At 34.2% G+C, this 15,320-nt stretch overlaps 1 protein-coding gene, 1 long non-coding RNA gene and 1 pseudogene across 2 annotated transcripts in view; 1 reads left to right on the top strand and 2 right to left on the bottom strand.

Annotated features, from left to right (window-relative positions):
• Positions 1–20: 20 nt before the first annotated feature.
• LOC103515018 lies at positions 21–4,129 on the bottom strand (annotated as a pseudogene).
• Positions 4,130–8,726: 4,597 nt separating this feature from the next.
• LOC113469849 lies at positions 8,727–12,582 on the top strand. Its single transcript, XR_003393139.1, has 2 exons — positions 8,727–9,391; positions 9,473–12,582. It is a non-coding gene; the product is annotated as an uncharacterized LOC113469849 (long non-coding RNA).
• Positions 12,583–13,647: 1,065 nt separating this feature from the next.
• The window catches only part of LOC103515020, a 15,330-nt gene continuing 13,657 nt past the window's right edge, over positions 13,648–15,320 (bottom strand). Inside the window, exons 9-12 of the mRNA XM_026827832.1 lie at positions 15,154–15,304; positions 14,798–14,856; positions 14,176–14,259; positions 13,648–13,910 (exon numbers count right to left, since the gene is read on the bottom strand). Coding sequence (XP_026683633.1) covers positions 13,648–13,910; positions 14,176–14,259; positions 14,798–14,856; positions 15,154–15,304 — 557 coding nt within the window. The remainder of the gene's footprint in view (positions 13,911–14,175; positions 14,260–14,797; positions 14,857–15,153; positions 15,305–15,320) is intronic.

Here is a 15,320-nt window from a genome sequence, read left to right on the forward strand (position 1 = left end):
ATCAAGTTGATATCTGATATCTAAGCACCTTCCCAAGGAAAATTTGTAGCAGCAAGCACCATAACTACTTTAGATGAGTCTTCTGCAGAACTAAGTCCATCCATTTGAACCAATAGTTCTGACTTTACTCTCCTAGAAGCTTCATGCTCAGATTCTGACCCTCTTCTAGAACAAAGGGAATCAATTTCATCAATAAAAATAGTGGATGGAGCATAGAACCTTGCCATTTCAAAGAGTAAACGAACTAGCTTTTCTGATTCACCTCTATACTTAGATGTTAATGTTGAGGAACACACATTGAAGAAGGTAGTCCCACACTCTGTGGCTACAGCTTTTGCTAACATTGTTTTGCCAGTTCCTGGGGGACCAACCATGAGTACTCCTTTCCATGGCCTCCGAATCCCCTTGAAGAATTCTGGCATCCACATGGGTAGAACAACAGCTTCTTCAAGCAAACGTTTAGCATCTGTCAGCTCAGCAATATCATCCCATCTTATGTTTGGATTCTTCTGAACCATGTCTCTCTCCAACATCTCCACCAAGTCATTGTCACAGCCATAGCTTTCAAATCTTCTTTCTTGCATCACAGGCTTGTCATCATGTGAGTTAGAGTTACCAGGGTTATTATTTGAGTTATTATTGTTACTGTTGTTAGTAGGATTAGAGTTACCTTGTGCATTATTAGATTTGGTTTTATTCTTTACATTCTCATTATCACTAGAATTCTTGAGCACCTTATCATAAGTCACACTTTTGTAGCCTAGATTTGGTTCTTTTTTGTTATTAGCTGGTGTTTTATTTCCTCTCTTAAGAGTAGAATTATTGGACTGAGGAGTTGATTTATTAGGAATAGAAGATTTCCTTGTTTTAGAAAATGTCTTTGTCTGTTGTGGTTTAGGTGTGTGAAGTTGATAAAGGCTTGGATCTGTATCATTTGCTGGTGGCCATACATCTGGATCTGTTACCCAAGGTTCAAGGGAATTGTTTGCATCGGAAGAAAATATGCTATCAAACTGATTAGGTCTTGAGTTCCCTAACATTCTTTCATCATTAACATTGTGTGAACCAAAGTTCCGTATCATGCTCTGTAGACGCTGAACTTCATTATATTCCTTGGTGAGCTGATTATTGATATGATCCCAATGCCTTTTCTGTTTTTCATTGTCTCTAAGCTCTACCACAATTCTGTTGATTTGTTGAAGAACACTTTGGTAGTATAAGCAAGCACTGTCATAGTTTCCTGTCAGGGAAGACTCTCTTGCAATTGTTGTACTTTCTGCAATCTCTGCATATTTATCAGTCATTATTTTTTCTGTAAAAAGAAACACAAATTTTGAAATTATCATGTACATTAGATGCCTACTGTAGATATTAGGTTGACTCTGATCTCCTATCAGACATTGAATATGTACATTAATGTTACAATTTAAAGTAACAATCTGTTCTTTCTACCTACCATGATTGCAGTTACTGAGCTAAGATTCACTGAGTTTCTAATCAAATGGTTAGCAGTACAAACTAAAAGAGCTGATGTTTTGTGCCAGTCATTGGAAATCCCATTATTTCCATGTTCTTCTGCCAATAGGGGAAGCACCAAAGACAGGAAATTCATTTTGATCGGTGATTTGTGCTTCAAATTGTCTCTGGATATCAATCCCACTGGCCCCGTTGCCAAGGTTACAATAGGTGTCTTTTGAAATTTCAAGTACAACTTCTTTCCAATTGTAGACATGTGAGGGGCAATCCTTTCAACAGTTATACTATTGGACATTAACTATGGCATTTTCCCCCTGAGATTTAACCTAGCTCCTCTCAATTATGTATTATAAAATTATCATTCTAGTCAAGAGCTTGAAAAATCCACCAATAGTAAAGGGCTACAAAGAAACTAAAAATAACATATTCTAACAAGAGTGTAAGTATATAATCTTAATAAGTACAGGCTCCAAAGAATGTCTAAAATGGAAATTCTATAAGTAGATATAAAAGGGCAAGTTGCCTAAATTTGCTTAGAACTTTGTTGCCTTTCTTAACTTTTAGTTTTAAGAAGAAAGTAACTTGTTAGAAGATCAGTTATAATTTGAAGTTTGCACCAAAAAGTATTGGTTACAATTACATAGTAATAAAGAAATACCTATGAGTTTTTCTATATTTGTAAGTACTTGCTGTTATGACTAAATCACATTACTATGTTGAACCATATTCACCCATCCATTTGTCATACTTTTCCAAATCCTCCCTTGCAACACTTTTATTGCACCGAGCAAGAGCTTCTTCAAAGTCTCTTTGAGATACAGGCAAGTCCAGTTCCTCTTTGGGTATTTGCCTGATCTGTTCTGGAGTCAATCCAATAATCTTTCTTCTCATGGACATCATTGAAGCATCTCTACACACATTGGTAATATCTGCTCCAGAGTAACCATCTAATTGAGAAGCAATGTGTGTTAAATCCACTGCAGGGTCAACTTTAACTTCTTTGAGATTAATTTTCAAGAGAGCTTCTCGTCCTGCTTTGCTAGGTAGAGGAATATAGATTCTTTTCTCCAATCTACGCCTCAAAGCTTCATCTATGTCCCAAGGAATACTGCAGGGTCAACTTTAACTTCTTTGAGATTAATTTTCAATAGAGCTTCTCGTCCTGCTTTGCTAGGTAGAGGAATATAGATTCTTTTCTCCAATCTACGCCTCAAAGCTTCATCTATGTCCCAAGGAACTTAAAGGATTGACCCTTTCTGTATACTATACTGTACTGGTGTACTGGGAAACGTCAATAATCTATATTTATGTATACAGAGCGTTCGAAAAGTCTTAGAACCCCTTAATAATTTTTGAACGGCTAAAGATGAGAACCTAAAATTTGGGTTAGTAGGTATTACTTATATCTTTGGAAATCCCATTTTTTCAAGTACTACATTTTGGCCACAGCAAGGGTTGGCCCTGGGGGGCTAACTTCATAATCTTCAATATAAAACCCCCTGTTTGTAATACCTACATCGTATTAATAAAGGCCTTTAAAAAAGTACTACTTCGATATAAGTTTAAGCTCGATCCGACAGTCAGAGCCAGAGTTATGGCCTCTTTAAATTTCAATTTTCCATGTTCTTCTGCCAAGGGTTGGCCCTGGGGGGCTAACTTCATAATCTTGAATATAAAACCCCCTGTTTGTAATACATCGTATTAATAAAGTCCTTTAAAAAAGTAGTACTTCGATATAAGTTTAAGCTCGATCCGACAGTCAGAGCCAGAGTTATGGCCTCTTTAAATTTCAATTTTCCATGTTCTTCTGCCAATAAGGGAAGCACCAAAGACAGGAAATTCATTTTGATCGGTGATTTGTGCTTCAAATAGGTCCCACTACCCACTACTGGCTCAGATTGAAATTCAGACCCAAAAATGAAAGTTAGATTTCCAATTCTGATGGCCTTGGGAAGTAAAAATACCTAGATGTTTCGAAATTTAATTTTTGAGTCTGTATTTCAATGTGAATAATTAGTGGGACCTATTTGAAGTACAAACCACCGATCAAAATTAATATCCGGTTTTTGGTGCTTCCCCTATTGGCAGAAGAACATGGAAAAATGAAAATTTGAATAGGCCCATAACTCCGGCCCTGGTTGTCGGGTCGAGCTAAAATTTACATCAAAATACTACCTTCTTTTAAAGCCTTTGATAAAATGTATTACAATCAGGGGGTTTCCATTTAATATTTTGAAGTTGACCCCCCTTGGACCGACCCTGGCTGTGGCCGAAATGTGGGGACTACTTAAAAAATGTAAAAAGGGGATTTTATAAGATAGAACTCTTCTGCTTTTTGTTCGCCTCTTCCCGTGTACAGATGGGGTCAGCGTTTTTCGTCAGCCTCTCAATCAGCCTTAACTAGAGTGATTGCTTTGGGCTGACTATTGGTTTTAGCTATTGAATCATTTGTAAAACTTACCTGGAAAGTTTAGAACTTTCAACATAATATAAAAGTTCGAGTTGATCAAGCTAGTCACTTATGCTTCAGCCTTCAAGAACTGATTTAATCACGGTCACTTCCTCATTCTGCCAATTATTTTCCACAATCAGTGATTCATTTGCCCAAATTTGTTCAAGATCGAGAATTTATGATCAAAATTTGATTTCTTGTTGCTTGTAGTGTTGGGAATAATCGATTATGATAACCGATTAATCGATTATTATTGATAATCGTAATCGTAATCGATTATAAAAAATAATCGAAAGTATAATCGATTATGAAAAATAATCGGAAAATCACATTTTGGTATTTTTGCCAATTCTACTTTTTCGTCTTGAACTTTTTTTTCCTTGTTGCAAGAAAAATATTTAACATGTATGTCATTATGTAATTTATGTGTATTACCTATATCTTATATGAGGTTAAATAGAAGGAACTGGACCATCAGTCTAAGGAAGGCTAAGGTCTTATCGTAGTTATCGCCCTAAAGCAGAAGAGAGAATGATAGGATAGAAGAAAGTCAGCCGACCACAAACTTAAATTTATCTGATAATGATAAAATTCACCCTGAGGCCTGATGCTATCCCATTTTAACTTTAACCATTTATTTTCAAATCAGAATCACCTAGAGGAAAATTCATAGATGTAGAAAGAAAATGGGAAAATTTATAGGTACCTAAATTTAAACATTTAAAACACTGGCACGGTCATGGTGTAAATAAGGAGGAAGTCACGATGACTGTCACAAACATGTCACATTTGTATACTAATTCTAATCCTATGATTGTCCAACATTGTGTATGCAATGTGCAAAACTTGTGCGAGTTCACAACGGCAACGGCACAGCTCTAGTTTAGACCCTGGACCTGGATCATCGACCTTCGCACCAGGATGTCAACAACAGAGCCTGGATCCTTCTGCTTTTCTTAGATACACTTGGATATTTTGAAGTTAGAAATGTTAGAATGTTACCAAAAATGTATACAAAACCGTCGACCATCGCAGAAAAAATACTCAGCTCAATTTCTTCATTTTCTGCGAGGCTATGTTCAGTGCTCTGTTGAGGACGCTTCTATGTATTCATTAGCATAATGTAAATGCAGTTTCTTTGTGTTATTATGTCACAACTTTGGTGCTCACTGCAGCATTGTAGGATTTTCCCAATATCCCTACCATGCTGGCACCGGTCGCTATGCACATTTATATGCCATAGCTACTCATTTTCCTCACGAGGCTGGGTGGACCCCGCAACAGCCAGTCACGGAATCAATCATTTGCATGATACAAATTTATTGACCCCGCCGGGAATCCAACCCGGGTCTCCCGTGGTTGCTATACACATTTAGATGTCATAGCTACTCGTTTTCTTCATGAGGCTGAGTGGACCCCGCAACAGCCAGTCACGGAATCAATCATTTGCATGATACAAATTTATTGACCCCGCCGGGAATCCAACCCGGGTCTCCCGCGTGCAAGGCGAGCGCAGTGACCACTACGCCATGGGAGCTGACTGCTTCTATGTATTCATTAGAATGATCCCCAATCAAGCAAATTGGAAAACTTCAGAAAACAGACAACAATTATTGAAAACAATAACCAAAAGAGGTAAATAAAAAACATATGATCAACCGCATATATTTATGAAAAATGTATGTTCTGAGTTTTTTTGTCAATCAAATATAAATGGAAACTTGATTTTTTTTAAAAAAAAAGCAAATTGGAAAACTTCAGAAAACAGACAACAATTATTGAAAACAATAACCAAAAGAGGTAAATAAAAAACATATGATCAACCGCAACAGTTTTAATACTCATTGCGAGGTTAATCGTTTCATGAATGACGTCATCACCGTGACCACCGCGTACCCTAACCGATTCGACTATACAGTGAGTATTCAAACTCGCCCATGATAAGTTTATTTTCTCTTGGGTCGGGACTAGGCTAGCTAGGGTCGAGGGTCGGGATTCCTTTGTGGTACCCTAACCGATTCGACTATACAATGAGTATTCAAACTCGCCCATGATAAGTTTATTTTCTCTTGGGTCGGGACTAGGCTAGCTAGGGTCGAGGGTCGGGATTCCTTTGTGGACGCCTAGGGCCTAGTGTCTACTAACATGCGTAATTGTGTTCCCTGTGAGGGGGGAAATAGAGAAGAGAAAGAAGAAGATCAGTAGCTTTAATTTGAACCATTGCCATGATATACGTATCCCCCTTTTTTTTTGGGAGACATTAAGACCTGATAAGTACCTACCTAAAGACAAAGGACAGTAAGGTTTCACTACACCATAGTCATGGTGAGGTGCTAAAGCCAGCTACTCATTATCAGGTGGACCTGACAACAGGTACATCTGGTCATTTTTTTTTGGGAGACATTAAGACCTGATAAGTACCTACCTAAAGACAAAGGACAATAAGGTTTCACTACACCATAGTCATGGTGAGGTGCTAAAGCCAGCTACTCATTATCAGGTGGACCTGACAACAGGTACATCTGGTCATCAGGCAGACCTGACACAGACCTTTACAGCCTTATCTGTCAGGTCTACCTGATAGAAAGTGGCTCACCTAAGGTCAGTGCTGGGGTAGGTGTTGTACCATGTGTAGTCCTATTTATTCTCGTCTGGTCATCAGGCATCAGGTAGACCTGACACAGACCTTTACAGCCTCATCTGTCAGGTCTACCTGATAGAAAGTGGCTCACCTAAGGTCAGTGCTGGGGTAGGTGTTGTACCATGTGTAGTCCTATTTATTCTCGTACCTACAGCTAGACTTTTACACCACCTGTTTGGTACCAGCAAAAACTAGTCCTTCAGTATCAGCAACAGGTAGAGAGGATGGGTTTTTAAATACAAATGTGACATGTGACAGTCATCGTGACTTTCTCCTTATTTTACACCATGACCGTGCCAGTGTTTTAAATGTTTAAATTTAGGTACCTATAAATTTTCCCATTTTCTTTCTACATCTATGAATTTTCCTCTAGGTGATTCTGATTTGAAAATAAATGGTTAAAGTTAAAATGGGATAGCATAGCAGACATGAAAAAGGGTAAGTAGAAGTACAAAACTACAAAAATACCCCATATTAGAAAAAATCCCACACAGTAAAAATTCCCACTTGGCAGTTATCTTTTCTATCTCATCGGAGGTACATTCACTTCTGAATTGGTTGCTAGTTTCATCAACGTTTACGGAAAAGAAAAACAAGTTTTTTTTTTCTTTTCCAAGCAACAAGAAATCAAATTTTGATCATAAATTCTCGATCTTGAACAAATTTGGGCAAATGAATCACTGATTGTGGAAAATAATTGGGTTATCATAATCGATTATTCCCAACACTACAAGCAACAAGAAATCAAATTTTGATCATAAATTCTCGATCTTGAACAAATTTGGGCAAATGAATCACTGATTGTGGAAAATAATTGGCAGAATGAGGAAGTGACCGTGATTAAATCAGTTCTTGAAGGCTGAAGCATAAGTGACTAGCTTGATCAACTCGAACTTTTATATTATGTTGAAAGTTCTAAACTTTCCAGGTAAGTTTTACAAATGATTCAATATTTTTCTTTTAATGGGATTTCCAATGACTGGCACAAAACATCAGCTCTTTTAGTTTGTACTGCTAACCATTTGATTAGAAACTCAGTGAATCTTAGCCTAATGGGATTTCCAATGACTGGCACAAAACATCAGCTCTTTTAGTTTGTACTGCTAACCATTTGATTAGAAACTCAGTGAATTGTCTACTAACATGCTTAATTGTGTTCCCTGTGAGGGGGGAAATAGAGAAGAGAAAGAAGAAGATCAGTAGCTTTAATTTGAACCATTGCCATGATATACGTATAACGTATTGTTTTTTATTTTTATTCTAACAAGAGTGTAAGTATATAATCTTAATAAGTACAGGCTCCAAAGAATGTCTAAAATGGAAATTCTATAAGTAGATATACGTAGTAAGTATTTAATACGAGTAAGTTAAAAGCAAATAAAATTAAGTAAGTAATCCTATTTTTATAATAACAACGAATTCTAAGTTGTATTGATAAATTCATCTTTCATTTTAAAGGATTGACCCTTTCTGTATACTATATACTGTACTGGTGTACTGGGAAACTTCAATAATCTATATTTATGTATACAGAGCGGTCAGAGCGTTCGAAAAGTATTAGAACCCCTTACTTAATAATTTTTGAACGGCTAAAGATGAGAACCTAAAATTTGGGTTAGTAGGTATTATATCTTTGGAAATCCCATTTTTTCAAGTACTACATTTTGGCCACAACAATGGTTGGCCCTGGGGGGCTAACTTCATAATCTTGAATATAAAACCCCCTGTTTGTAATACATCGTATTAATAAAGGCCTTTAAAAAAGTAGTACTTCGATATAAGTTTAAGCTCGATCCGACAGTCAGAGCCAGAGTTATGGCCTATTTAAATTTCAATTTTCCATGTTCTTCTGCCAATAAGGGAAGCACCAAAGACAGGAAATTCATTTTGATCGGTGATTTGTGCTTCAAATAGGTCCCACTACCCACTACTGGCTCAGATTGAAATTCAGACCCAAAAATGAAAGTTAGATTTCCAATTCTGATGGCCTTGGGAAGTAAAAATACCTAGATGTTTCGAAATTTAATTTTTGAGTCTGTATTTCAATGTGAATAATTAGTGGGACCTATTTGAAGTACAAACCACCGATCAAAATTAATATCCGGTTTTTGGTGCTTCCCCTATTGGCAGAAGAACATGGAAAAATGAAAAGAAAATAGATGTTTCGAAATTTAATTTTTGAGTCTGTATTTCAATGTGAATAATTAGTGGAACCTATTTGAAGTACAAACCACCGATCAAAATTAATATCCGGTTTTTGGTGCTTCCCCTATTGGCAGAAGAACATGGAAAAATGAAAATTTGAATAGGCCCATAACTCCGGCCCTGGTTGTCGGGTCGAGCTAAAATTTACATCAAAATACTACCTTCTTTTAAAGCCTTTGATAAAATGTATTACAATCAGGGGGTTTCCATTTAATATTTTGAAGTTGACCCCCCTTGGACCGACCCTGGCTGTGGCCGAAATGTGGGGACTACTTAAAAAATGTAAAAAGGGGATTTTATAAGATAGAACTCTTCTGCTTTTTGTTCGCCTCTTCCCGTGTACAGATGGGGTCAGCGTTTTTCGTCAGCCTCTCAATCAGCCTTAACTAGAGTGATTGCTTTGGGCTGACTATTGGTTTTAGCTACTTTTGGGACATTTTATGAGATAGTACACTAACCCAAATTTAAGGCTCTCATCTTTAGCCGTTCAAAAAATATTCAGGGGTTCCAAGACTTTTCGAACGCTCTGTGTTGAGTTTGAGTTATTGGGAGCTTCAAGCTGTTTACATCAAGTTCGCTACACATTCACAAATAAAACCGACAATACAGATAAATAGGTACTGTTATTGGGAGCTTCAAGCTGTTTACATCAAGTTCGCTACACATTCACAAATAAAACCGACAATACAGATAAATAGGTACTGTTATGTTGTCGTGTTAGTACAAAACCTTCCTTTAAGAAATCAGTCATAACTTTTTTGCTACTAAACTCATAGAAAAAATGGTTTTTAGAAGCATTTTCTTTTAAAATTTCAAAAGGAAAAATTTAACAAATTAAAAAGACGTAATCTGCTGGCATATAGCAGGAATTATATCTCTGAAGTCTCAGTTTTAAAACAATACCCATACTGTCCCATTATGTCAATTTTCTACGGAGCTACGATTACGAACCATTTTCTTCTGAGAAACGCGTATATAAAGCTCGTGCATAGCGGACTTTGTGTGATAAAAGTGATCACAAGTACACATTTACCTTACATATCCTACAGAAAGTCCACCGAGCTTTATGTACTTGTTTCTCAGAAGAAAATGGAAAATTGACAAAAATGACAATAAATAATAATAATAATAATGATTTATCGGTCGAATTTCCTTTTTGAAATTTTAAAAGAAAACGCTGATCAGGGATTTTTTTCATGGATCTTGCGGAATTCGGATGTGGCACTTACAAAAAGGTTCAAATAAGGTCATATTTGTAATTGTGTAGTAAGTAAGCTTGATATGACCAATATTAAACTTGGAACAAATGATGGCCTGTTAATACATTTTAATGTGACATACATCATTAATGATCTAATTAGTTTTATTATAATAAGTACGAGGAAGTATGTAGAAAAGTTGAAATTCTTAATTTACATATTACGTAGATGTTTATACTTGGTATGGTAATTATATCATTTTAGACTTACAGAGGATAAACTTGGTATTTATCAGGCTATAAGAACGAAATTTGAAAGGGGGAGAATATACAAAAAAAATCCCATTATCTAGATAAAATGCAAACAATAACAAAATACAAGGTTAAATGTCTAACAAAAAATAACAATTCAACGAGAATCAGTTAGATAAGTAGTAAGTACCTATACAAAGGTACCTACACGATTTTTGTTGAAATAGAAATTTTAATTTAAGGACCCAAACCAGCTATTAGTTAAAATAATTATTATTTACAGAAAATAATAATTATTTATCACTTTGACTCGAAAGTAAATAAAGTAGTTTTGGAATTGTCCTGAAGATTGCTGCAATATTTCCTCCTCTCTATCAATATATCCTTCAATAGATGTAGGTAAATCATTGAGAGAGGGGCATAAGTGGCTAACTCAATCGTTTAAACGTATTATTGGAAGAAAAAAATCTCAAATTTTACCAGATTAATTGATATTAACCTACCAGCAATAGGACTCGAGTAATCTTTTTATTACTTTTATTTTACTATTAAACAACATGCTTTTATATAATAGCGCATTATTTTATTCTCATTTTTTAGAATATAAAACTTTATTGTCAGAGTGCAGTTGAATTTTATCTATGTATTATTTTTACAAATTACAGGTTTTTAATGTATACGGAGTATTGTACTTCTTCTTGTCTACATCACATCATCCATTCAGAAAAAAGAAAAATATCTCAATACAATATGTGCTGTGTTTGGTGATAAAATATCAAATGGAATAAGCATAGAGTTCCATAATATTTGGTTAATTCATTCTCTTCATTTACACATCTACATTATCTACATACATATCATTAGAGTATTTTTTTTCATTATTATTATTATTTTCAGTTTTTTTTTTTTATTACATTCAAAAACCCATGTGTGAGTAAGTACTGTATAATATTGTGGTTTAGATATCATGGTTTAAGCACTAGTGACGTTACGAAGCAATGTATATTGTATCCTAGTTTTGTTTCTTACATCCTATCGATTTTTGTCTATATTTCTGTATCTTTGAATACTACAAAGGCATATAGTATGTAATATTACGTACCTATACGTTTAGTCAAAATGGAGGTAGTTCCTAATAACTAATGAGTTATTATTTTATAGATAAATAACTGGATAAAAAACCCAAAATTAAATAATGAAGTTCAATTTTTATAGATACCTAATATTTTTTTATTGATGTTATTTCCTTTTAAAAATATACATAGATTATGAAAATGAGTTTTGTAGTTTGTACCAATAATATTGTGTCTTATTAGCTTATTACTCGCACGTATTGTCTAAATAAAACATGAAAGATACTAGTAGGTAGACAATTACCTACGTTCTTGTGTTTTGATTTTGCCATGGCAAATTCTCGTGATTCACGTTTTCAGATCAGACAAAATCTACAATATTATTAAAAATTACAAAATTCAATTTCATTTAAGAACTCCTTGTAAGAAAGAAAAAGAATAAGGAAAGTAAAAATTAATCAATAAAGCAAAATAATAATATTTTATTATTCTAAAATCATGAAGAGGTAATATTTGGCAGAAGGGTTTTAACTTTAAGCTTTAGTTGAATTTACATGTATGTATTTTTATTAATAGTAACTAAGTCCAATATTGGTCACGTTATTAGTTTAGAATTTTATTTTTTCCAGGGAGGACACAGAATTATAACGCCATTTTTATTATTATTTTAAGGGGAAGGTGAGCACGAGCAACTGTTTGTTATTTTGGTTGTGCCATTGTGCCATAGCAAAACCAAAACGATTGCTTCATAATTACGGGTATGAGTAGGTATGTAGACTTTTCATAACTTGAGTTTAATGATTTATTTATCCATATTTATTTAATTTAATTTATCCATAAGTATATTTTTTCCATTTTGTTTTTCCTTTACTTACCTCTTCATAAAATTATAAAATTTCGAATGTGTTTAAAAGTAGAAGTACTAAAAATAATTTTCAAAGGACATCTAATAATTATATTTTTAATGAGATATTTTATTAATCGAAAACAATATGAACTGTTCGATAGGTACTTATTTTTATCTATAAACTACTATTTTTATAAGTAAATATAAATTTAAACTTTTTGTTAAAGCAGTATATAATGTATTTTATTAATAAATATCTGTTACACTACCAAACAAATCTTAAACCTAATTCTACATTACATTTTAAATAATAATACTCATTGGGGGTTTTGTGTTTTTACTTGTGTTTTAGATTTTCATTTTATTTTTTATATTATAAAAGGAACTTAAAATAAAAGTTCATAGAACAAATAGTTTAAACCTAAAAAAAAAAAAAAATAATAATTTAAATAAAAATTACATTTTTTCCTGTGATTACGAGTATAATTCTAGATTTTCTGTGATTATGATTGTAATAATAATTTTCCTGTGATTACGAGGGTATTATAATATTTTTGTATGATAGACAAAAAAATACATTCGTAATCATAGATTTTTTATTACAATCATAATCACAGGAAAAAATGTGACCACAATCTTAATTATAATTAGGATTATAATTATGATCATAATCACATCTTCAGAGTCTGTGATTACAAATCATAATCATAATTATAATTATTTTTTATGCCCAACCTTAGACCTTTATCCAAAGTTCAGACAAAGCTTGACATCAAAAGTATAATGAAATAAATTATTATTAACATTTCTACATACCCCTTCAATACTTATTAAAATAAAACTCATTAAAGTTTTTACGATGGATAGTAATATTAATATTATATCAAGTTTTTTTTTAAAAATTTATTTATTTAGATTTTTTAATATTACACATTGTAATTTATGTACCTAATTTTAAATAACGAAGAAAATAGAGCATCTAACTGTATGGTAATAAAAATAAATGCCTACTCACTTTTATGTATTTGCAGAAATATGTAACTGCAAATATTAACTCGTAATTTTACTCTAAACTATCTGGATTTATAAATTTAGCTAAACAATTTGAAAAAATGATACTTGAACGAAGAGCAGATGAGATTTCATTTTATGAATGGAACCGAAAATTGTGTTGTATGGTGTAGACAAAACAAAATTGTAAGATATTAGTTCTACTTTAATATCACAGTTTGAAGTCCTAAAACTGAATTTTAGAATTTCTAAGTACCTACCAGTTCTAGAAAATAAACAAGTGTTCACTTACTAACTCCAGGGTTTCATTGTTTTCCTTTTGATTGCGTTCAAAATACCCTTGCTTAGGTGTTTATTTAGTACCTAGGAACAACTTTACTGAAAAGTTTGTACATGGTTGATATGGCTATATTCTTGAATTTCTAATAGCTTAGCTTGATTATTAAGGTAAATAATCAAGTGATATGTTTCAATTTCTGACAGTTTTAGCTTTTAGACAGCATACCATTTGTCCAAGTTAATATTTCTGTCATGAGATGATGATTTCTGTACTATTGTATAGTTACACTTACATCCATCACCCAGTGCAAGCGCGGACAAAATCAAGAACGGCGCAGTTTTTCCGACAAACTGATACATGATACCTCCGAATGGCGGACCTATAAGAACTCCCAGGGCCAAGCCCCCCAGTGCTATGCCCATCGCATTACCCCGCTCTCGATCGTCAGGATATCGCTCAGCCAACATCCCCATTCCTAAAATCGGACAAAAGGAAATATGTATACTGAGAATTACTGACAGGCGTGAGGCTATTGAGAATTTGAGATGTAATAAAAGTGAGAAATTGAGCAAGTCATATTCGCAGAGCTGATATTCCCTAGTTTAGCTTTACGAATAAAACAAAACTATTCCCCCTCCCATGAGAATCTCGAGATTTAAAAATTAAATACTAATTTCCCCATAAATTAGAAAGTAGGAAAGTGGAGTCTCTATCATACCTGACAATTGTCAATACCATACCTGACACACTTGAGCAAGATGATCCAATGCCTTGCAGAGATCTTGCCAGAAACAGAACGCCATACGTTCTTCCGAAAGCAAAAACTGTAAAGATATTCAAGAAGAAATACATTTTGGAGTGGGTATGATATGGTAAATCCTAAGCAGATATTCTGAACTTCCCCAAAAAAAAAAACCTTTAGTGTTGGTACTTGGTTAATTATCTAGAGTTGGCAGTACCCTAAAAGAAAAAGCCATGGATAGAAGGGGCTTGGATAGCAAAAACAAGCGTTTTGGCCCGTAAATCCATAAAATTTGTTGGTAAAATCTTTGATGAATGACAAACTTACTTAAAGTTGAAAGGAACATGATGACAAAGCCAGTGAACATCGGGAGACTGTACCCTACCCTGTGAAACAAATAACACGTTGGTTACCAAAAATGAATATGGTAAATCCTAAGCAGATATTCTGAACTTCCCAAAAAAACTTCAGTGTTGGTACTTAGTTAATTATCTAGAGTTGGCAGTACCCTAAAAGAAAAAGCCATGGATAGAAGGGGCTTGGATAGCAAAAACTAAAGCGTTTTGGACCGTAAATCCATAAAATTTGTTGGTAAAATCTTTGATAAATGACAAACTTACTTAAAGTGGAAAGGAACATGATGACAAAGCCAGTGAACATCGGGAGACTGTACCCTACCCTGTGAAACAAATAACACGTTGGTTACCAAAAATGAATAATAAACCATGCAATTGTGTTAATAGATTTGAAATTTAATTTTTAAGGTAAGGTAAAGGTCTCCAAGTAAAGAGATGACCCAAATTCAAACAGGTCACTTTCAGCAAGTTCCTATTTTATCATATTTGAAGATTATCACCCTGATTCAAGGAATGAAGTACGATTGAAAGTTTAAAAAAAAGTTTACGGATATGAACTAAAAGCATGGCTCCATGAGAGTCTTTTAGGACGGAAAATGCATAAAGTAAACAGAACGTACCTATGTGTGAGAATACCGACCAATGGATTGGCTAGCAGCTGGACAAAGGCTTTTGACCCGAACATCACCCCCACCGCTTTGGTTTCTCCCATGAGATATTTGTGGCGATTTTCTCGGGCCACATCTTCTGGTGTCTTTTGAGTTATATTTGCTAGAACGGAAAAAAA

Source organism: Diaphorina citri, unplaced genomic scaffold (assembly GCF_000475195.1).
Source record: "Diaphorina citri unplaced genomic scaffold, Diaci psyllid genome assembly version 1.1 scaffold1258, whole genome shotgun sequence".
Lineage (NCBI taxonomy): Eukaryota > Metazoa > Arthropoda > Insecta > Hemiptera > Psyllidae > Diaphorina > Diaphorina citri.